This window comes from Epinephelus moara, chromosome 24 (genome assembly GCF_006386435.1).
Source record: "Epinephelus moara isolate mb chromosome 24, YSFRI_EMoa_1.0, whole genome shotgun sequence".
NCBI classification, from domain to species: domain Eukaryota; kingdom Metazoa; phylum Chordata; class Actinopteri; order Perciformes; family Serranidae; genus Epinephelus; species Epinephelus moara.
The window spans coordinates 16,544,811-16,569,631 of record NC_065529.1 but is presented as its reverse complement, the minus strand read 5'-3'; the positions used below and the strand labels follow the sequence as shown (position 1 = coordinate 16,569,631).

At 44.3% G+C, this 24,821-nt stretch overlaps 1 protein-coding gene across 3 annotated transcripts in view; it reads left to right on the top strand.

Moving 5' to 3' along the window:
* Positions 1–163: 163 nt before the first annotated feature.
* The window catches only part of srgap2 (SLIT-ROBO Rho GTPase activating protein 2), a 66,144-nt gene continuing 41,486 nt past the window's right edge, over positions 164–24,821 (top strand). For 2 of the 3 annotated variants that reach the window (XM_050038115.1, XM_050038114.1), the window contains exon 1: positions 166–718. In XM_050038115.1, the coding sequence (XP_049894072.1) occupies positions 652–718 (67 nt within the window). In that variant the 5' untranslated portion in view covers positions 166–651. Of the gene's footprint in view, positions 719–24,821 lie in introns of all 3 variants that reach the window. The other variant, XM_050038116.1, reaches the window with a different exon arrangement.

The window sequence follows — 24,821 nt, the reverse complement described above, 5'->3', positions numbered from 1 at the left end:
CAGTGTAGGTTATATAATTACCTGGTCAAACAAGACACACACCAATGGGACGTGCAGGAAAGGAGTTGTTTGCAAGTAATTTGGTTTATGAACCCAAAAGACTAGTGTCCATGTGCATCCATGCCTGTCCTGCGCACTGGGGCTGCCCCTCCATCTCCACTAGGTTCCTCCTCTGTCTCACTTCAGGAGGGGGAAGAGGAGGAGAGCAGTTGAGTTCAGACAGGCGGACTGGCAGCTGCTAGACCGATACGCGCTTAGGGCAAATACATGAAAAACTTTTGGAAGTGCTGAGTGACAGGCTATCGCTGTTTGTTTCCTAAGAAGGGAATGAATCTCCTTTCACTTGAAGTTGTTTGCACCATAACCGGTTTTGAGGAGGCGGTGAGGCGCGGCGGCGGATGGGATCATACAGCTACAGCAGCAGCAGCAGCAGCGCCAAACTCACAATGCGCCCGGAGTGAACACAGGCAGGGAAACAATACAGGTCCGCGGGCACACTGAGGAGCTGCAATCTCATCTGGGCTCTCTTTTTCTTTCCACAACCCGATCCAGAGTGGCTTTTCCCCTCCGTCTGAGGCTGATCTTTGTGATTGATTGAGGCAAAATTGACTTCGCAACGAGGGCAAGTGGTCTGATCTCCCAAACTCAGCCATGACGTCTCCGGCGAAATTCCGAAAGGACAAGGAGATAGTGGCCGAATATGAAACTCAAGTTAAAGGTAAAACTTTTTAAAAGCTTTTTCACATGTTAATATCATAATCTGAAGCGACAAAGCTTTAAATCTGTGCTTTCTGACTCTGTGGTGTGTTTTCCTTGACTTGCCTCATTGCATGGTTTTCTGTACCCTCACCTCTCCTATCAGGCGTAAAGGGTACGGTTCCCTTTCTGTTTCACCAACCATTTGTGAAGGTTAATCGTCATGACGTGGACGTGGCAGATTAGTAGTATATCAATAATTGCCATCATGACTAGAACATCATGGTCAGCGTGTCTTAAAGCGTGTGATCGCTCGCCTTTAACGCAGCACACAGATGGCCAACAAAGACAGGGAGGGAAAAAACCCACTCAGGAATCAGTGTTGTTGTCCAGATGTGGTCTCTATATGGTCTCAGAAGACAAGCGTATGTGAAGGTGGTGTGTGTGTAGTGTAGACTACCCAGAGTGCTGGGGTTTCGACATGGAACAAGGCAGGGCGTTTTCTCTCCCTCTCTGTCTCCTGCGTGTCTGTGCTGCTGGTGTGCGCTGCCGTCCGCTCATGCTGCAAATGTGTGTGTGTCTGTGTGTGCATGGCTTTTAATGCATATTTCAATTAAATGATCCATTTGTGCTGAGGCTTGTCCATTGATCACAGTTCATTGGTGTCGCCCCTGCCCACGATCAAGGACATAGGAGAGCAGCAGGGGTGGGCGAGCAGATTGTAGTGGTTAGGAAGGGGCGTTTAGATGTTAACTGTTTACTGGCTGATTGATGTGTGTGTGTGTGTGTGTGTGTGTGTGTGTGTGTGTGTGTTTCTGTCGTCAGGCAGGCACCCTGTAATCAGCTGGGCAGTGTCTGTCAGAGCTACAGCAATTGCTTATCAGATCTATAGGTTTTAGGTTAGTGGCATGCAGGCAGGGGAGAAGAGGGAGAGCACAGGGGTGGCAGGAAGAGGGGAGAGGGATGTGCAGGAGAGAGGACAGGATATTACTCCCCTCATGAACAGCATGTTTCCACTGCTGCTGCAGTGCAAGATCACCAGATACAATGGGCTACCACCTTCCTCATCACATCCCCTTAAGAACATGCGTCCTCTTCCCTGCCTTGTCTCCAACATGGTCAACTCTTAACCCTCCTATTCTCCTGTAAAGCTGCTCCTACCTTCAACTCTCAGGGTTCCTACAGTCATGGAAAACATGGAAAAGTCATGGAGTTTTGTTGTGTATAATGAAATTAAATGTTACCGTAATCCTCCAGGGATAACTTTCCATGTAATGTAACATAACAGCAACTTTATTTTCTGTAAGATAGCTGTTGTAATGTAGCTCTAATATGTTGATTGAGATTCTGTCCATGCAAATGTGTGGGAACGCTGAACTTTGTAGGTCAGAGCAGCAAGTCAGTGACAAACAAAGCGGCTTTGGAGGGTTTTATCATAAATCTGATGCTGTGAAACTGGAATTTCTGGTGTTGAGATCCAGATGGGTGACAAATTAAAGGAAAAAACAACATAAAGTGCAAAGTGTGGTGCTGCCAAAATGGCCTCAATGCCCCATGGCTCCAATTCAACAAGTTTCTGTAACTCTACAGGAGCGATGAGCACCATTCTTCCAATAGATATTCATGATTAAGGTCAATTTCATACCTATCAAACCTTTCAGTGACCCCCTTGTGCTCTATGTGGAAACTTCTAAATTTGTTATGTTACACCACTCCATCCAAGTTCATCCTTTATTTGTTACTCGCTCTACATCTACATGAAATGTGGGCAGGGGTTCGATTCGGTCACATATTCTAACAGGTAGTTAAACTAAGGAACAGATTAATCCAGGGTAACTTGACTCATCTCACTGTTTACCACCTCTTAGTAGCCACTTCCTCTTGTTTACCCGACCATCTGCAGACTCCTTTAGCTGTCACCACAGTGACATTAGCGTTGTTGTCTTAACGTCCCGGTAGGCCACCGTTTATGCTCGGCAGCCTGTGTAAAGACTTTCTGTCTGTGCTGCACTGTGTGGGCTGTCTCCTGTGTTTGTCAGTTTGTGGACTTAATGTTTGTCCATCGACCCTCTGCATCGATTTCTCCTGTCAGTTACTTCACTGCTCCCTGGTGAACAGCTGTGTCGAGCTATCTCACTCTGTCCACATTCTGTTTTTCCACATACCATCTTCCCTATCTGGAATGAACAGATGAAAGGATAAACTTGTGCATCCTCATTACTGTTTGTGGTGTGTGTGTGTGTGTGTGTGTGTGTTTTTCCATCTGTGGAGAGGCGTCTCCAGGTGCTGTGTGTCTGCTGTGACATTCCCAGCAGTCTGCCTTCTCTGGGAGACACAGACAGTCTGTCATTACTCTGCACGCTGCTGTTAGATATTCTCTAATGGAGGGTATCAAGCCAGCAATACATGAAGCACCTACACGTCACATCTCTGACTCTCTCTGTTTGCTAACACGTGTCTGTCTTGTTTCCCAAATCTTTAAGAGGTCTGCTATTGCAGTCCAGCCGGCTGAGGAATCAGAACTGTATGTCTGTAATCAAGCAGGAATAGGCTTTTCACGCTGCAGCCGTACACTGCATCATGGGGGAAATAAATGTAAATCCTGTCATACATTCATGCATCTCTGTAGCAGGAGAGGAAATGCATGATGCACATGCAAACATACGCACAGGGCTTGACAAAATACGTCAAGCTCTTGATGAATGCATCGGTCCTGGTTATTTTCAAGACCCTCCCCTCTCCTTGCATACTAGCTACCATAATTTTGCATTTTGTTTGGCCTATTCATCCCCAGTTTGGCCACTGATGGAACCCTGGTGCAGCACTATCAAACTCGACTCATGCATCATAGTACTACATTCAAACAACATGACATACATGCTACACTCACTCAGGAATCTGGCGAGATTCCTGAGATAATTTGGCCGCTTATAATGTAACTCTCCTGCCCCATATTGTTTTATGTTTTTGAAGTTTCACAACACACATATCAAGTGCTCACAAATGCTGCTTTTTGGTATTTAACCTTACATGAATCGTAATTTTGCACGATTGTCTACCTTCTGTACCTTTTTGTAAAGGACCCAACTGCATAGTTGCTCCCAAGCTTAGCCTAAATTAGGTATGGGGATATCATGGACACTGTCACCTCACCTGTTGACCTGTGAGCTGAAAAATATTGCTTTTATTAATGCACACGCACACATCAATACTCCACCATCCTTTCTTAGCCTCCTCACACAGGAAATGTGCTGATACTTTAATATGGGATTCTGGCTGATGCAAGGAATGTTCCTACTGCTCAGGAAGAGGGTGTGTGTGAGAGAGTTTGTGTATGAGAGGGAGAGATAGAGACCCAGAATAAGAAAGTGGGAGCGAAAAAGAGAAAGATAGCAAGAGAAAGTGAGTGAGACGCATTTAAAGGGGGATAGGAATGTTCTAACACAGATGTAAATGGTTATACACAGCGCTGAAATGGAGTTAAGGAATGAGCTTATCACCTAGCACTCGGAGTTCACAGAGCACTTACTTGGAATTGAATCCAGAAAGCTACTTTGCTTTTAGAAAGACTCCAAATTACCCTGAGGTTTGTCACCATTATAGCCTCCATCGCATTTATCCAGTCAATGCACATCTACCAGCTCTCGCCGTCCCTCGTTTACCAGTCAGCAAGCTCGCTCTGATATTTGAATGGAAAGCTTCAATTCAGGCGGTGTGAAACATTTTAGTGGAAAATTAGGGAGTGCTGAGTCTTTGAAAACATTTGACAGATGTTTCATTTTTCAAGTACATTTTGGCTCAACGCTTCAGCATCTGTCAGAGTTTCACACATCTGGGAATGTTAATAAGTGGCTGCCTTTGCAAATAACCGCTGCCACTGACAAAACGTATCGATAATGGTGGTCTTTGGAGAAATGCAGAGAGGTATGCATGGACAGCTAATCTGATGATGTGCTAAAAAACTTGAATTGGGCTTTAGACTAAATGCTCGCACACAAAGAAGTATGCGCAGGCTCTGTCTCCAAACAGATGTGGCTTATTATAATTTTCCAGACTGGCTAATAAACTCATTCTCTGCAGATATGATGTTGATGTGTCTTCCCTGAAGATGGATGAGCGCCTGTGGCCATAAACCGAAGCGGTGTGTCTGCCTACGTGTACGTTACTAAGCTGCCTGTTTACGAGGCAGCCAGAGAAACATATGATTTAGGATAAATGGCTGCTTTCACTAGCACACAATAGGAAAGGTGGTGACACAGCAAGAGGTTTGTCTGCAAGCGGGATTGTTGGTCTGTGCGTGTGCGTGAGGGGCTGTAAGCCTGGGCTGAATATTGCTCTTCACATGTGTGCTTTGTGGTCGATTGATGTATATTTGATCAGGCGGAGCAGGGTTACTGCAGAGGGGTCTTTGACACATATTGAAGAGAGGTTCTGTTTCTCATTTATTAACTATGAAACAGTGAGGGATAGAAGGAATAGAGGAACCAAGGGAAGCATGAATGTTATTGTAACACTGATCCTTTTGCTGCATTTGCCTCCACCTCGACAAACATCACATGTGGGCGGAAGGGTGTGAGAAGACATCTTTAAGCTAATCAATTAGTGGTTGTTTTAGGGCTTTGTGTGTGTGTGTGTGTGTTTGTGTGTGTTTCTTAACAACCCCTTGTCAATTAGGGCTGGACTGTATTGAGTGAATCCAGTGGTGCACTTACCAACCACAAGTCAATCACACAACTCTGAACGGTTGCGTGATTGACTTGTGTGTGGATGTCTGTCAGAGTGTGGTGGTAAAAATGGGTTGGGAGGGTGGTCTTGGAATGTGTGTGTTATTGTGAGCTGAATTAAAAATGCTAACGTAGCTTAAAATAATCAGCAAGGAAGGATGTGTGTGTATGAAACTGAGGTACAGGAGTCAGGCTTGAACACACACAGATCGCACAGGGAGAGTGTGTGTGAAGCTTCCTGTTTGGGCCCACGGCTTTGTGTCTGGGCAAGGGATTCAACTGCCTTTCATATAACACACACACACACACACAATCCCACTGTGCTCGGTGTGTGAGGATTTTTGGCTCTGTAGTCAGCACATTTGCCTCTCAGAATAGAAAGGAACTGAGAAATAAAGGTGTTTTTTTTAAGAGTGAAAATCCTCTATTCCCTTTGATAACTCACAATAGAACAATGTGTTCCATACCGGGTGTCCCACCGATGTTTCGGTTTGTGTGTGTGCGCGCACAGGAGCATTTGCCGTGTGCTGTGTCAGCACCAGACGCGATATGGCTGAAAACACTCATTGATTTTCTGTTCCCTTCTACCTATCTCCTTCCTCATTCTTCAGCATTCGATATGACAATTTACTACAGGGCTGCTGCGACACCTGCGAGAAAACACACAGTGTTGAATTTACCAACGCCGTAAGTGCTGAGGTGGCCTCCTTCAGAGCACACACACATAAACTGTAAATGCTGTGCACAAGTCAGTGAGTGTGTTATTTGGATAGAGATCTCAGACGTATCCCTGCCTACCCTCCTGCATTCTGGATACAGGCGACAGCTGAGACATAAAAGAGGAATGTCTGCTATCACCACAGTATGCAGATGAACATGTACAGGTGTACAACAACGCCACGAGGACAAACAGCTCATTGATGCCAGTGATAGAGAGATGAAGCAGTAGATTGAGAGACTGGAGAATGAATGAAATAAAGCAGCCGGTGAAGCCAAGTGGCTGAGGTCAGAGTTCAGCTGCTGTTCATTGGTGCCAGATGTTCCAGATGCTCTGATTGGGCAACAGATGCTCCGTCTGCCATGGTTGGCTAATCCTAGCGTTCTGGCTGCCACCCCTTTACTAGGCCTTGAGCACTGAGGCATGTTGGGATTGGTTGAAATCTCCCCTCCCTCTTTTCAGGTATTCTTACTGTGATGTAGAAGAAGTGTGTGTGTGTCTCTGTGTGTGTAGGTGCACCCACGTGAACCCAATTTGTATCCCCAGTCAATGGGTTTACCTCTCACACTGACATTTTGAAACACGATGAAGCTGCTGTCATATTTATTCATGCAAAACACACATGCACACACACACTCACTCAGCCTGGCAGACTTTGTTGTTACTTACTGTGGGTGTTTTGCATAATGTCAACCGTAGCATTCCACTCAGATAGTTGGTTATTGTGACGTGATGAAGTGGAGCAGCGTTGTGGGGGAGCCATTGTGACTACTCGCCCATGTTTGTGTGTGTGAATAGGTGTGTGCGATATGGATAAAATGTTTTATGAGGCTATAATATGTGTAATTGTATTTTGTGATATAGCAAATTTTATAAATTCAATCCAGGAGCCTGTCTATAGATACAATAACCATGTCGGACTATTTGTCTCTGGATTACACAATGAATTGAATGCTGTGACCTGAATCAATATACTTCATTAAACTGATGTGAAAATCCTGTAAATCCAGCATATATAACCAGAGTTATTAAAGGAATAGCCTGCTTATACTTTTAGCGAAATTTCCATTGTCTCACAGTATATTAACACTTTCTCAGAGCCCAAGTTGACAAGTTTAAAGACAAGGCTATTCAATTTAAGGAAACCTGCAAATGTCATCCAGGGCTGGGCAATATGTTGATATTATACCAATATTGTAGATTTTGGATATCGTAATAACATAAATGTTGTCTTTTCCTATTTTAAAGGCTGCATTACAGTAAAGTGATGTCATTTTCTGAACTTACCAGACTGTTCTAACTGCTATGTTATTTGCCTTTACCCATTCAAGCCTTATTCACATGGGACTAGTATCACCTAGGGACCTCGTGATTTGGAAATAACCCCCCACATCTGTGTTTTGTACGGCGCATTTGCACAGGAAAAGTGAAGTCTGTATTTTACTAAAATTTACTGAAATCATCCCCTGGCTATGATGCAGACAGTCATTATTAACTCCACTATACAACACAGAAACATTACACAGCACTACGAGTGTTGTTATGCAATGTTAGCCTCAGTTTTTCCTTTTAAAGTACCGATTCTACCACACATTGCCACATGTTATCCGTCGCATGACCATTTGAGCTTTAGGTCTTCTGATGGATTTGAGCTTGTTCCTTTTGCAAACATGTCTCCATGCTGTGTAGCGAGATGAGCTCCTGCACCCAAAATCCTTTAAAACTTTTATTTATAATTGCCGACGCAGCCTCCATAATTCCTGACTTGGAAAGAGGCAAAATCAAGGTGCAGACATAAGTATGACCGCAAATCAACGAGATGTCGATTCACATGGGACTAATATCATCACATGACCTCTGTTTTTGGCAAAATATTGTAGGTAATTTGCAGTGGAATTTTTACTTGACAAATTAGAGACATGGCAGATTCACATGGGATTAAGATCACACATGACCTTCGCAATCATTACAAATGACCAGAGGTCCCTGGGTAATACTAGTCCCATGTGAATATGGCTTTAGTCATTATATCCACATTACTGATGATTAGTTATCAATAATCTCATTGTGTAAATATTCTGTGAAAACACCAATAGTCAACCCTACGATATTGTCACAGATTGATATCGAGGTATTTGGTCAAAAGCATCATGATATTTGATTTTCTCCATATTGCCCAGCCCTAATATCAGCTGGAGCCAGCGAATCTCGGGCATTGTTAATTAAAATATTAGCAAATAATTTTTCGACATTGTTGCCGATTCATTTTCTAACAGTTTCAGCTCTTAAGTATATGAGGTCGCATTGCTTAAGCCTGTGTGTTAATGTGTGTGTGACCTGAACCTATAGTTGATATAGGGGCCTTGACCCCTGTTAGGGTGCCTCATTCAAATTCACTTTGTTTCTGACACACACACACACACACACGGCAACAGCAGAGCAACCGGTGAGAGCGTGTAAAAATGTAAAGCAGAGCAGTACTCTGGCCTACCCCCTCACACACACACACACACACACACACACACACACACACTGCCTGTCAATCCCAAACTCCCTCTCCCTCTTTTTCAATCTTTTTCTTTCTGTCAGCCTACATCCAATGAACAATCAGACCATTGTGAGAAGAACTGCTGGTCTACAACTCAAACTCTCTGTTTCTCTCACTTCTTCTCGCTCCCCCTCTCCTTCTCTGTCTCACTCTTTTCCTCTCTCATGATGTTTGTCAGTTGTGATGAAATGTGACACACACACACATTTTCGACACGCCTCCCATGGCAGCTTAAACCAATAATCATCACTTTATGATTTCAGCATATGTGACACACACGTACTGTGGGCGCATGCATGAGCCTCAACGCCGGACATTGACTCACAGCCAGCTGAGAGAGGATGTTTGTGTGTGTGTGTGTGTCTGTGTGTGTTGGTGAGAACACGTTAAAGAACAGACGGATCTATATAAAGCCGAGCAGGGCAGAGACAAAGCCCACTCATATCCTCTGTAAAACAATCAATAGGAGAACAGACATCCAGCTGTAAATAAATAGGAGGGAGGCAGAAAGAAGGGAAGGGGAGAAAACACAACAGTAGAAAGGTTGGATAATGCTCCCAGGGGACGCCAGAGGAAACAGGTTGTGTTTGAACAGCCCTCATACGTGGCCAGAGAGCAGGAGAAGAAAAAGCAAGGAGTCTGACCAAGGAGGGGAAAGGGAGGAAAGGGGGCAGAAGGAGGAAAGGAGGAGGAGGGATCTGGGGAATGTGCAAGAGGAGATCTGAATAGAAAAGAATTTTTGAGACGTATAAAGAAGGGAATAAACCCGGCTTCTACTCGTCTGTACGATCCATCTGCTCAATTCAATATGTGTGTGAGTACAGTATGCACTTGTATTAGCCTTTTCACTCCCCATCTCCGTCTCCCTCTCTTCCTCTCTCCTTCCCCCCCTTCCATCAGCAGCTTCTCTCTGCACGTAGGCAGAGTTGGTTGCTAGGGTTACTGAATTGCCCCCATTTTTCTGGGTTTGTGAGGAGCAGAGGGAAAATGAGAAAGAATAATGTAGATTTGTCTCCCCTGTAGGGTTTGGCTAATCAGGTTACACATACACACACACACACACACACACACACACACACACACACACTTCGATTAAATTTTGAACCCTGTCTTTTCAGGGTTTCTTTTTCTCTTTTTGCTTTTGCATTCCTGTTCTCCTTGTTCGCTCTCCTCCGCCTCCTTTATTTCTTATTTTCATCGCTTTCTTTTTTTTTCCATGGTGTCACTGCTGTTTCCTCATCTCCCTCAGGCTTCAGGGTGGTATTGCTCCGTGTGTGTGTGAGATGAAGGGAGGCGCGGCTTGATTAAAAGAAATTCTGAGTTGTTGTTCTTGTTGTTTCTTGAAAATAATCTGGCTTGTCACTGATGTTTTAAGCTTGATATTTATGAAAGCCTGAGGTCGCATTTTAAACTTGCATCCACATCAAACGCTGTAACTACTACGTGCCAAGAGGGTGGGTTTTGGAGTTGTGCTGGTATCAAAGAGAGAATTTCAGTATTGTGACAAGTTTGTGTGTGTGTGCTGGAGCTGGGCAATCACTGCTCACTGGCACTCGCCATTCGGGTTCACACCTCTGCTAATGCCGTTTTAATGAAGCCATTCATCACCTCTTCTCAGCTGAATCTGCATCACTTACGCACACACGCAGCCTCTCTCTCTCTCTACTCTTTTCTTCCATATGAATGTGAGCGAGGACACGGTGTTCTTCCCCCTGGTTGCTATGTGGATGCACCAATTCTATTTTAGTTGTTCCCAGCATCAATGCTGCTCTGGTGGAGATGTCTCCCGTTTTCTCCCTGTGTCTGTTGCAGCACATACACAGGCTTACGGAGAGGCTTGTTTAAAGTGCTGAGTCCCGGCTTTACTTTAAACCTACTTTGAATGTAGTAATACTGTAGTTTTCTTAAATAGGAGCATCATCTGCTCTCTGATCCTGAGAACAGGGAGAGTCAGCCCTTCTTCCCCTGCTTCAGGCCCCCTCACTTCACACTCAAACCAGATGCACGGCCTCCACACATATCCCTTTAACAGCATGTCGGCTGTGTGGACGGTGTGTGTGCTGCTAACATGCTGACCTTAGCTGGAGGTTACACTGAGGTCACCATCAGACAGTTATATAGCACCAGGAAGTAGATGTGAAGATCACACTTCCTCCCCTTGTCTTCCTCTTCACTCATCCATGTGGGACAACTTGTGACAGAAGGCCCCTGTTGTGTGCAGACAAGGAAACAGTGCTGCATGAGTGCAGACCATAGACTGTATATAAAGATGGACGACATGTCTCCACCTCTTCCCACTGTACAAAAATGAAGCCTGGCCTTTGAGTCTGCACACTATAGCTCTCTGGGGTATCAAGTTCCTGCCCATACACCCATCCAACCAATCTACAACAGCACCGTTTATCCCGATTGGCACATACAGCTGTCAATCATGATGCCACACCCCCTTTTTATAGCATTAAAATACTAATAACTAAAGTTAAAAGAACACCTGAACATACACCAGTGTGATAAGAGCAACCTAAAATGACAGAAACCATCTGTGGGAAAAATGTATTTGATGTGTACTTTGATCTTTTAGTTTGGCACATGCCCCGTCCACAAACATGGAGGAGGCGGGGTTTATGACCTCTACTGTAGCCAGTCACAAGGAGCTGAGAGGGCTTGAGATGTTTTGGCTTCCCTTTAAGGGAGCTGTCATGTCGTCCATCTTTATTGTACAGTCTATGGTACTGACTAATGCAGACTCAAAAGCAAGAAAGGCAAAAGACACAGTTGCTGTGTCTTACTTCGGATACTTCCATTCATACACTTCCATGTAGTAAAACAAAAATACACGAAGTAGTCGTGTAGTGTGTGAATTTTTGCAACTGCTGCAGCTTTCTTGACCGCTATTTTCACAAGTTTGGCGGTCCCTCCTATTCTGCTGCATGGCCAAGATGGCGACCATTGAGGGTGAGAGATGTCCAGCATTTCACACCCATTATGGGTAGACCATCTGTGTATGCATAGTGCATTGCAATTTACCATACTTGTCAGTGTGAATGCAGTTATGCACTCCAAATAGCAAGTACAAAAAAACAGCAGACTGAAACCTGCATCAGTGGTCTATCTGAACAGAACTAAGGCCGTCTCTCAGGATCATGAGTCCGATACTGTCTTGGTTTGATGAACAAGTACATCGGAAAATGGTTCTATTTTGTCCGTTGTTTTCTGATATTAAAACAACATTTGTCAACAACTTTGTCTCTAAACTGAGCAAGAGGGAGACACAGGCAGAAAAACAGAGGCCGTGCACAGAGCGTAGGAGTTTGCAGAAAGAACTGAAACTGTTTTTATTGGGTACCATTTAAATGCAGATATGAGTAACTGTGAGCAGTAACCAGAAGTCAACTAGTGACAGCAGTTTCACATGAATGTGGTAAAATGTGGGTAAGAGGACGTGCATCATGTACACACTCATCTCCAGGCTCAAATTAGTATGTGTCGAAAGGTGTGGTTTAAGAGTCTGACTGTACTCTCACTGCATTTATGTAATTGTGTGCGTTGGACTGACACGTCAGTGCTGGGGCCATGCCTGGTGTGGATAAACCCACCCTGAAAATGTGGTTTACCTGCAGCAGCGCATACCTCAGGCCTGATATGTATCTCACTGGTTTTCAGGCGCCTGTTAAGCAGACTCTTTCTCTTGTTCTGCCTCTCACCGAGCGTGGCCAGGGGGCAATGGTGTGTGTGAGAAACATACTGATATGTGCTCTTCACTCATGCATGTTTAAGCGTGTCCTGAGGCAGTGGAATATGTACTGTCAAAAGCCTCTGAACCTGTCACGTACAAACACAACAAATATAGAATGTTTGGATTTTTGTTGTGCTATTGCATGATACATCTTAACAGTTTTACCCATCCTTCCATTGAGCTTGGGCGGTACAGGATGCACGTTCGTAGGGAAAGTTGTTGTCCTTTGAACACTGAAAGGATTCTCTTTTTGCCTTTTTGTTTAGTGTTGGAACTATAGTAAACACTGCATAGTTTATAAATGTGGTTGAAGGAATAACTTCCAGAAGATTTTGATGAAAAAATAATGAGGAAGATATTAATTTAACAATTTTTCTAAGGTTCACTGCACATTTAACTCAGGTTTAGGTCTATAGAGAGAGGTTCTTAGTTCTTTTTATATGGTAGTACTCTAGAAAAGTGGTTGGTGGTCAGGTTGATGCAGTGCCACTTCTTTCTGGTTGTGTTGGAAGCACGTAGGTTAAAGGATCTGGTATCACAGAACATATGGTTATTGGATTTCAGACAATGCGCCCTATGCAATCAGCACATCTGTAGTTTGCAATGTATCAGATTTTGAGAGGCGCCTACAAGCTGTGGTGATGCAAAAACTATTATCTACTAGTGCTAGATGCTTGACATCTGGTATTCCTGCTTGCAGCTTTCTCAAGAACGGCATCCTAACAACTTCACACTCGACACAGGGCTTTCTTTGGTCCTGACCAATACACCTGCCGTGACATACCGTAAAACTCGGAATATAAGTCGCACTGGCATGTAAATCGCAGTCTATTTTTTAAGGTCTCAAACAGGGAAAACAAGGTTTTATATTACTATTTGTTAATAAAAACGTTATACAAGTTATTCCTACACTNCTCCTCTTGCTAGAAGCGTCGGACCTCCCGCCTCCCACTCCCGCCTCCCACTCCCGTCTCAAAACACGGAGGTTTCCCTCTCCGCAGCTGAGCACCCACGGCGTACGCCTGGCCTGTTAAATAGCCTGTAACCACTGTGTGACACAAACTCAGTGCTTTGGTCATTAAATAATGTCGGGCTCGGTTCGGGTTCAGACAGAAATATGCTGCCCGTGCCGCACTCTCACACACACACACACACACACACACAGAGAAACACACGGAAAACCGGACATTATCATCAGTTTATAAAAGACCCCCGGACGCCCCGGACGGGACATGAAAAGTGGACATGTCCGGGCAAAAGAGGACGTTTGGTCAGCCTAACGTAGCGCCATCTTGTGGGTCAAATTACCTATGTCAGCATTTACCTTGGTCTATAGGTCGCACCGGTCTGTAACCCGCACCCAACTTTTTAGATGAAAAAAAAGGGAAAAAAAGTGCGACTTATACACCAAGTTTTACGGTAGTTGCATCCCCTTGCAGTGCTAGAATATATGCATCATCTGCCAACAGCTAGCTATTTGGGACCAGGCTACTTCTGGGTACAAACATGTTCAGTCCGAAAGTTACATTGCTAGTGCTGGTGGTTGAAATGTTTGAGTTTGCTACAATGTAATGTCTCTGGTCTCTCTTTCTTCATCTGCTGTTAAATTAACTGTCACATGTGAAGGAGAGTGAGCTGTACCCAGCATGCCAGAGTCTCCTCTCAATACACCACAGTTTGTTCTTCTGGCGGTAGTAATGCTCCACTAGTAAATATGTCCTGTGGCTCTCGCTCAATGACTGCACTTTCTTGGTTCCTGAGCAATTTACCTGCCAAGTGTGGAGTCGATCGGATGAACTGTTGTTGAGAAAGAACAGGCAGACAGACAGGCAGAGGCACCTTGCATTTTAGTCAGATGTGAGCCAGTACCAGAGTCAGATGGTTTTAGTGAGACTCTCACAAAACGAAACTGAGTGCTAAAATGGTCATCGTCAAACTATTTTAATTTAGCAAGACTTACAGAGCACTCAATGAATAACAATCCAGCCGCATTTCATCATCACTGACAACACATCGCAGTAATGTGTGCAGAGACATGTCTTGAATAACTGGTAAATAACTGGACAACAAACAACACTAATATTATAACATATGTACAATGCTGCAGTGTATAGAGTTTAGGTTTAAAACTGGAAATATTGTGTAGGAATGAACTTGTGCATTGTTAAGACTGCATGTAGTAACTGCAATTGTACATTTGATATTTTTTTAACAGCTGGAGAAAAGACACCGTCATGTGTAGTTACTGTCATCAAAGGAGTATATTCTGACGCCTGCCAGGCCCTATAGTGTTCCTCCATTCAGGCCTGTGATTGAAAGGGAAATCTTTTCTGTCAGTGTCCCTCTCCCTGTGCGCTGGGCCCACAGTAGAGTGTATAGACCATGTGTTGTCCCACGCTGTGGGATACCCCTCTCAGATTACTGCCTTGGCCTCTCCCCTCACCCTCCCTCTGCCGCCCCCCTCCCCCTTCACATTCCGACTCAGTCCATGTGCTTCAAACAGAGTGGAAATGGGAACATCCCTCTTCATACATGCACACACACATACTCATTCCTGTTGTGCAGTGGCCCATGTAGGACAGGGGTGGTGCGGACCTTGATGGCCACTTTCTTTATAGATTATACACTATGTGCTACACCCTGTCAGATCACTTTGTTAGGAAGAACACCTCTGCCTAGACCTGTGCTGAGTGTTGGGTATGACCAAGTGCTTTTTCTTTGAAATAAAAAGAGATGAGCTGTGAGCATTGAGGTGATGGAGAAGTTGACAAAGAAGAGAAGAAGAGAGTGTAAAGAGGGGGAAACTGTTTAGCATAAAGACCCTTCTCATCAATCACTTCATCACATTCGTGGCATAGCCATCTGACACAAGCATGTTCTGGTGCCCCCCATCACTCTTTTTTCCAAATCTTGCCTCTCCCACTTGTTTTCTCTCTGTGATTTCTTTCTGTCTGAGGCCAGCGGTGCGTGTTAAAGGTTGCTGTCCATGACACATATGCACATACACACAGGCATTCTCTGTGTGCAAAGGTTGCAGTGGGAGGCATTGGGCTAAGTGGCTGAGTGTGAGTGGGGCTCTTGTCATGTGCTGATGGTATTCCCACAAAGGAATGTGGAGGAGAGAGTTTCCCAGTCTGGAATTGCGGTGAATTCCCGCTGCTGGATCTAAGCATGAATGTAAAGCCATTAGGATTCATTGTGTTGCCATTTGTTTTTTACCATCATTTGTATTTAAAATTATAAGTATAAATAAAATCAAACTTACATCTATTTCAAAATTAGGGCTGGGTATCAGTACTCAATACCTTTTAAGGTATCAGCTGAAATAACCCAGTACTAAGCAGTATAAAAACTTCTCCAGTCAAACGATACCTTCATCTGATCATTTTTTGTACCCAGATCTAGAAAAAATGATGTATGGCTTTGCTTGCAGCCAATAAAAACAACTGTTTTTTAATTAAATGCGACGTGTAACTGTCCCATTACCGCAGCAACCCTTACCCCATAACTTTAAGGGTGCTGGTATTGGTACTGTTTTCATATTTTTGTAAATGATACCCATCACTAGTCAGAATCAATGGCAAGAACTGTTTTGAAAACTCTTAATATACACATGACTTCCATACTTGGGAGTCCGCTCTTGAGGCAGTTTTAATCATTAAAATGTCAGCTCTGATTGATTTGGCAACACCCGCGGTTACTGGTGGTAACATCACAGCGTAACAATACAGGTTTTATTCAAGATGATGCCAGCATTGATTGCTTGGGGCAGCAAACGCACCTTGAGCGGCTACTCTGAGCAGCCAAACCAATATTGGGCAAAGACGATTCATCACTTCACATTTTCTTAATAAAGAAGACAAAAGAAAACTGACACCAATAAAGTCCAACACTGTAAACTCATAATCATTTGTTGTCTTTCACATTACATGAGATGCGCACATGCACTGGCTTTTGTCTTCTGTATCATGCCATGTGCACATGTTATTTCCTGTGAATCTCTTGTGCGTTAGTTTGTAATTCTGAATCTTGGCTGATTCCACCAGTACCTATAGAAACTGCTTACAATTACAGAAGGCTATTCCACAGAGCGGCTGTGGCTCTGATGTAGAGTGGGTCGTCCACTAATTGGAAGATCGATGGTTCGATCCCTGGCTTCTCCAGTTCACATGTCGCATGTCCTTGGGCAAGATACTGAACCCCTAATGGCTCCTGATAGTCATCGGAGTGTGAGTGTGTGTGAATGAGTAGCAGGTGGCACTGTGTTTGGTATCCTAGGCCACCAGTGTGTTCATGGGTGAACGGAATTGGAAGACTAGACAGGTGCTATACAAGTGCAGTCCATTTACCATCCATTGTGTTTATTGAAAAAAAAAATGCTCACCATGAATAGCATTAAAATTGTGTTTGAGCAGAAGAATTCTAACTTTAATACAGGAAAAAAAGCACATTCATTCTTTTTGCAAGACTTATGACTTTTTCTTGGTTTGAGTCCAACAACATGGCAGTGCTTTTTTTAGCAAAAGACACTCCTACATGCCAGAGCATTTTTGAGCAGTTTGTATACTTGGAAAAAGATGTCAAAAGTAATGTTAAATATACACGAACTCTTGTTAATGGGCCTCCAAAAATCATACTGAATTCCAGTATGACAAAGAAAAACAAACTTGGAGAGATGTTTTGGCATAACCGCCTCCTGTTAAAGCTGCTATTGTATCTCCATGCAACACATTGGCACTTAATGCCCATTGTTTTCTGTGTCTTTGTTACCGATAATGGCCAGGAAGGCTTACAGTATGTGTGAGTCAGGTCCCTGGCTGTATCCCTCTCCATTGTGTCCCGCTCTTGCTGGGGATGACAATGATGGCCACTGTCCTCTTGAGTGAAATACATCGCTGTCATAGCTTACATTCTACATGGCCCATATGCACACAGCACAGCTGGCCTCAGCGAAGCTTCGACAGCATCAAGGCCATTTTGAATTCATGAATTATTTTGTTGTCTTTTGGTACAACGGGGAGAATGTGTCTGATTTCTGGTGAGGAGGGGCGGGAGAGAGGAGAGTCTGTGATTTTCTGAAGAAGTAGGAGCATAGAGGGAAAAAGCAGGAGCTCTCTCCTTTAGTGAGTGAGAGAGAGAGAAAGGAGTGTATGCCTGATGTCTGGGAGCTGGAGAGCTCGAACAGCAGGACTCTGCTAGATCAAACAGGCTTCCTCTGCGGATAAGAAAGAGAGCCAGCCAGGGAGCGAGAAAAACACAGGCAGGGAAGGGATAAAGGAAAGCAAGACGAGAGCTCTTTGTAGTCTGTCAAACTAGAGAGAATTGTTAGACAATAAATGGCACTAATGACTCTCTCACTTTACCTTGTCTCCGGCTGGTGATGATCCCTCCGCCTGAGTCCACTGAGGCAAGTTTAGAACAGGTGTGGGCCACATGTCTCCCTCTGGTCTGCCGTGACCTTTGACCTCTTCCCTCCCCTGCCAGCCACAGACACTAGGTTCTGCCGTCAAGAGGGATAATCGCCGCACATATATTTGCCGCAGCTCGACAGCTCTGCGTATGTGAGCATGCATGTTTATGATGCAGAGATTACACTGTGTGTGAAAGTGCTCCCTCTTCTCGCCCTTCAACACCGAGGCAGCATCAATAATTCAGCGACACATTGCAGAACACAATGCTACACACAGCACTGCTTTCCCTCTCTTTCCCTCCCTCCAGATTCCTCAGTATTTATCTGTCTCCCGTTAGACTGTTTTTATGCCCCCATTTTGTTTCTCTCACCACCCCCCCCCCCCGTCCGCTCAGTTCTGCCCACTTTGTCTCTCTCCGTCTCTCTGTCATGTTTCCACTTCTGGAGCTGAGAATCTGTCAAACCTCTCACTTTTCTTGCATTCATTAGTGTCTATTTTTTTCCCTCCTGTCTTCCTTTTTTCTCTTACTCCTGATTTGTTTTTTTTACATAGCAGGGATTTCATTCCTGCATGTCCGCTCCCTCTTTCCTCTGTCCCTTTTCTTTTTAAATCTCTTCAAGGCAGTTTCAAGGGGCCGGAGGGGAGGCCGTGGAGGGGAGCTAGGAGGAAAGGGTGTGGCCGCCCACACTGCAGCACTCTATTGTGTTGCGCTGAGTCCGACATGTCCCCTTTCTGACACACACATCACATCACACACAAAATAGGACGCACACGCTGTGTAGAGTCATCGACCCCGTGTTTGCACTCCTCTCATTGGAGGGGCGTATTCTCTTGGTATCAGGGCTGTCCGTTCCTGAGTACAGATAGCTTTGTTTTCCATCATGTGTCCGGAGCATACAAGACGCCAGGCTCCCATGGTGTCAAAGGGCAGGAAGACTGACAAAGAAAGATTTGAACAGTAGGACTCAGGACATAGAGGATATCAGGAGGAGGAAGCTGGACTTTTAATCTAAGAGTCTGATACTTCCAGAAGTTTGTCTCATTATTGACCCTCCTCCTCAGGGAGGTCAAAGCTCAGGTTGAGCTGGAGCAGACGCTCTCCAGTCAGCATTTCGCCCATGCACATTGCAGAGGATGCTTACTTGCTGTCACTGAGGAGTGAAGACAGGTTTTCTGAGTTAACAACATCGGCGTCATCATTTAGACTGTTAAGACCGACAACACACTGAATCAAATAAATGCAAGTGGCTGCGTGGGTGAGAGCGTGTTGTTGCGGGTACCGATGAGAAGATGAATTATGAACTAGAAAGTCCAGTTTGAGTAATGCATCCATGAGTTTGGAGGCTTATCAGATGCCAAAAAACACTGCTCAGCAGGTTGTACTTCTTTTGGCGGCAGGAGTTTATGGCTGGAGATCAATCAATCGCAGCAACACTTTTCTTCTGTCTCTGTGCGTAGGAGGTAAATGGCAGATTTGGCACAATACCACAAGGTATTATAATTGGACTGCAGAGTGTTGCCTGCATGACGTCAGTGCTGTACTTCAACAAAATTTGAGCCAGGATCATCAAGAAAGGATGACCAAGCATTTTGTTTGATGGAGCCCTGTGCAGGGGCGCTCCCCATTACACCAACATGGTGGTCTCAGTCATTACAAGACATGACCAGTTTGTAGGTTAGCAGTGGCATGGTAGGCTGCAGCCAGGAGCACTGCTGACATTCAGTCCCTAGCTGACTGCGGTGATCATCAGACTGTGAGGATGCTTGTTACGACCCATGAGACGGTGATATTTGAGCTGTAGGGACAATCATGTGGGTGGCATACAATGCTTGCTAAGTAGGCAGTTATGTGTGAGAAAGCAAAACAATAGCGTGTATGTGTGTTTGTGTGTTTCGAACAGCACAGAGGCTGCGTTCATTGCGTCAGGGTGTCCTCGGGCTGACCTCAGGTGAGTGTTCCTCACCCGGTAGTGGTTAAAAAAAAAACATCCCCTGAGTATCCTCTCAGTCTGACTTTAGCTGTGAGGATTCTGGGAGAGGAGAGTTATTTTTGAACAATTCAGCTCTCAGACTTTATTGTTGTTCTTCTAGTTTTTACCCTCCAAGTACTGGGAAGATTTGCTTAGGGCTCACTTGAGTGTCCCGCACTGCGGTATTATTGCAGTCTGTAATTCTAAGGTATATAAAGACAGAGTTTTAATTGGGCAATGAGCTCAAACTGACTGCCATTCACCCTGCTGCAGCAAGATTAATTAGTTAGTCTGATACACCCCAACCACTAAATGAGTATACACCAGAGGTCTTTACAGGTCTTCCCGGACCTGAGACCTGACCTGGGAGCACTACAGGTCTATGTTTTATCATGGTCAATCAGGTCCCGTTTATTAAGGCAGGTCTCAGGTCTGTTTATCATCATGTGTCATACCTGAGTGGATCCAAGGAGACCGTGATCAGTGCTGATCATGGCAGAAATGCATGAGTACTGTGTGTAACTTGCGTGATGCTTAGGATCCGATTACAAGAGGCAAAGTAAGATGGGTAAGAAAAGTATGGTGTAACCAACATTATAAACATTTATGGACATGTACTGGGTCAGTTAAATGTATCTATTTTAAAAATTAGCAGGTCTAATCAGATCTCAGGATGAATTTCCAAGGTCTGTCAGGTTTTGGGTCTGTCATTTTGGACCAGTGAAGACCTCCAGTGTACACCAAGTGGCATACCTACCTTCCAGGAGGCTCTGCTGTCCTGTTGCAATGATCTGCGTCAGTTACTCGCAAGTTCGTACATTTGTACAATAAAGCTTTAAGTCTGAGAAGCAAAAGCCTAAGCCAGTCCCCTTGTCTGGTTTTGTACTTTTTACTGACATTTTACTGGCTCCGGGCTGTGAGACTTTTCACACCTCAGTGTTCTGTAACAGTGCCCTGTGTTTCTGCACTGCCAGTTGGGTCTTTATACAAGTTCCAGGTTTTCTTTTTTGAATGATGTCAGACTTCTCGGTGGAGGGCAAATGTCTGTCTGATACAACCTCGTAAAGTTTAATAGAGTGTCTCGATGCTGCAGCTCATCCTGTTAGAGGAATTAGAAAACACTGTAGTGCTCTCTAATTCTAAACCCCGCTTCCCTCAGCCAGCTGCTGCATTAGCATTATTGTGTGACTTTGAATGCTGGAAACAAAGTCTGCCTAATTTGCTATACCTCTGTTATGGTCACATTATTGACTAAGGTGTATGCTTTATGTAGGGATGCATTGTTTAATCTCAGAACAAAACAAGTAAGTATGCGGTGAGTTTGTTGGACTTACATGCAGACAGTGATTAGTATAATCGGTTTCACTCTCGTATTAAACCCGCTGAAATGAAAGACCTGTCTTATGCACTTTATATAAGCTCATTTTCCTACTTTGTCTAGAAGCCCAAAATATTCATTAAAGGGCTAATCCCTAATGAAAAACGTCTGAATAGAAAGTGGGCTTTAACCTAGTAGTAGTGTGGTGAACTAAACAATGATCCGAGTTCTCATTCAGACCCCTTTTACGTCAAGGGTCCACGTTTATCTCATGTGGACCTGATGACATATGATATCCCTGTGGCACAAGTTGCAGGCACGGCGTGTAGATCAGTGTGTGTACTTACTGTATATTAGTGACTGTTACTTACAGCTGCACCAACAGGCTGCGACACTTCCTCAAGTAATTACTTTGGTCTGAGGATTACTGTGATCACATTCAGAGTGGCTAAATGTGATCTTCACAGCTTAAGACCCGTCTCACTATTAAGATGAAGGACCCAGTTGTGGTATTTCGAAATGAAAAAGAGACAGAAAGTGAAACAGCAGCCTACGGTATCGCACTACCCACAGACTTAACCAGTAGAACAAATGCATTTTATTTGCTGCCTGTTAAGTTTCTTTTGTAAGCCTTTATTGGTGATTTGATAGTACAGCCAACTTGATGCTGCCTACATCTCATTATACCTCCATGTATCAACAATTTAATGATCCAAAATCAGTTTAACCTTTTGATTTATCATCTTTTATTGTTATGCTATACATAAATTCACCAAATTGTCCAATTTGGAAATGAAATACTCAGTGAGTAAGTTTTCCTCGGATTTCTTTGCATTCTGGAGGGTATGGAAGGCAAACCATGGTCACTTTTGTTTTTGTGCAGTAAAGACCGGTAATGTGCTCGGCCTTCATCATCCAGTCAATCACTTTTTCCACCTTGTTCTTTTTGCACCAAGAAACTGACCCTGATCGCAGCGTGGGTCATGACGAGGGGACAGCCCTTTTACACAGATGCTTGGTGTAAAATTGGGACGCACGATTCAACTTTTCAGTCCCGATACTGATACCAGGGCTTTGGGTATCGGCCGAAACAGATTACTGAATAGATAGATATAAATTTTTCTGATTTGTAATTTACCAATAAAATTATGAATCGTGCACCAGCAGCTTAGTAAAAAAATAATTAACAGGAATTGCAATTGTAAAGTGTAAACTTTGTAAATGCAGCAACAACTTAGGCAACACTTAAACAGGAAATGAAATTCCAGTATGAAACAATACAGTAGCAGTATTTAAACATTAAAACACAATTAATGGGCTCTATGTAAAATTTAGAGCACATGAGTTGTCTGGACATAGATCACAACATGGAGGTGGCTGAGTTGGCGGCCAGCAGCAAATGGTGTTAACTCACCAGTGCTAACAGAGCTAACAGTGTTAACCTGGGGGAACCGCATACTTCCGCACTGCTGCTGTCTGGATATCAGCGGTAAATGCCGTGTAAGTGCAGTACAAAGGGGTGGTGGGATACACACGTGCACTAACATGCACACGCAGCTGGACAAGCTACCACAACAAACAACAAAGAAGCTCGGATTACAACACACACACACATAAGTAGTGTGACTTCATTGTCTGCTCTGGACGCCATTCCTCCACTATATCTTTACATAGCAAATAGTGGTTCAAGATCAAGGTATTTGAGTCAGTATCGGCCTGATATCTGATATCAGTATCTGATGGGTGCATCCCTAGTGTGAAAGGCGCTACATGTAAGAAAATAGTGATAGTAAGAAAAACTTTGTTCGTCTTAACTTGCAGCTCTTGTTGGTCTTCCTCAAGAGAGCAGGTTGTTTTGTTATTATGAAAAGAAACTAAATGTAAAACAGCCAAAGAACGAACAATGCTGCAGAGAAACAGAATGAGAGGAGCTTTCTCTCAGCCACAGTCCCTCGTGCTGCTCTTGTGCTGTACAACAAAATTGTGTTGTGGTGGATTGTTGTGCTGAGGTGTTGAGTTGTCCTTCTCCCTGGGAGCTCCTTCATGCACATTGGCCCACTTTCTCTCTCTGTGCTCCCTCATGTTTCTGCAGCACTCAGACAAATGCCTGGATGTGAGCGGGTGGGAATGCAAGTTAAGGAAGAATTTAACTTGCTGGCTAAATGTGATCTTTACTGAGGAAAAAAAAATCAATAAGTAAACTGTATAATAGCAGTGAAATCATACTCATGGCTTTATTAGCCCCGTGATTCTAAGTGATAGGATATACCGCAATGCTACATTCTCTATGGGGTGAGGAGGTAGGGTGGGGCTCTGATCTTCTCACATGCACATCCTAGCTGTTCCCAGGCTTGGTTATCTGCAAGGGTTCTTGTGACAGACTGCCGCCTGGCTGAAATGGTGGCCATATTTCATTGGCCAGCCTGTCACTGCCGGCAACCCCGGCTTACTGAGCTGTTGCCTCTGCAGGAGTCATTACACAGCAAGGCCACTTCTCCACGGTACACAGACACACACACACACACACACACACACACACACACACACACACATGATGCATATGTATACACATTAGCGGGCGTGAGAATGAGTTATACCTCCGGAGCAGCGGGTTGGAGCGAAGGGTGAATTAGATGCAGGAAATCGGTGAGAGAGGGGAGGGGGTTGTGATTGTAGCTGCTGCATAGGCTGATCCTGATTCAGCTTTTTCTGCCTCCAGTGATGAAGGGATAAGAGCCAAACACTGAACCTTTCTGACTCACACACTGTTCCCTGATTATGATCTACTGCTTTTACCTCCATATAACCTTAGCTTTCATAGCTGTATCGTACAGCTTATTCTTTGTTAGCACATACAGGCAGGCTTTTTACAGATCAGTGTCTAGGAGTGTAATATAAGTGCTTTTAGTGATACATTTTAGGGCTGCAATCAATGATTAGTTTCTTCTTTTCTTTTTAGTTTAATTAATTGTTCATCCATCCATCCATCCATCCATCTATCCATCCATTTTCACCTCCTTATCTGGGGTTGGGTTGCGGCGGGTTACGTCCCTCTCTTCAGCAACGCTTTCCAGCTCCTCCTAGGGGAACCCGAGGCATTCCTACGCTAGATGAGATATATAATCCGTGTTCTGGGTCTACTCTGGGGTCTCCTACCAGTTAGATATGCCCTGGAAACTTAAAACGGGAGACACTCAGGAGGCATCCTGATCAGATGCCCACACCACCTCAACTGGCCCCTTTTGATGCAATGCGAAGGAACAGCAGCCTACTCCGAGGTCCCTCCTGATGTCCGACCTCTAAGGCTGAGTCGAGCCACTCTGCTATGGAAACTCATTTTGGTCACTTGTATCTGAGATCTCGTTCTTTCCGTCACTGCCCAAAGCTCATGACCACAGGTGAGGTTTGAAACATAGTTGTTTAGTCTATTAAACATGAGAAAATAGCAACCGAGTACTTACCTAAATGTTTTTAAGCAGTTTTACAGTCATGGAACAATTATTCCTACTCTCATACAAGCACACACACATATGCACACACACACACACACACACACACACACACACACACACTGAATATTCATGTGGTCCACATCTGCATGTGCCTGGCACTCCTTCCACTGCATCACCATATCTTATGCCCCATAAAGCCTCTCCCCGGCCCCTCCCCTCCTCTGTCTGGGGAAGAACCTTGTTGCTGT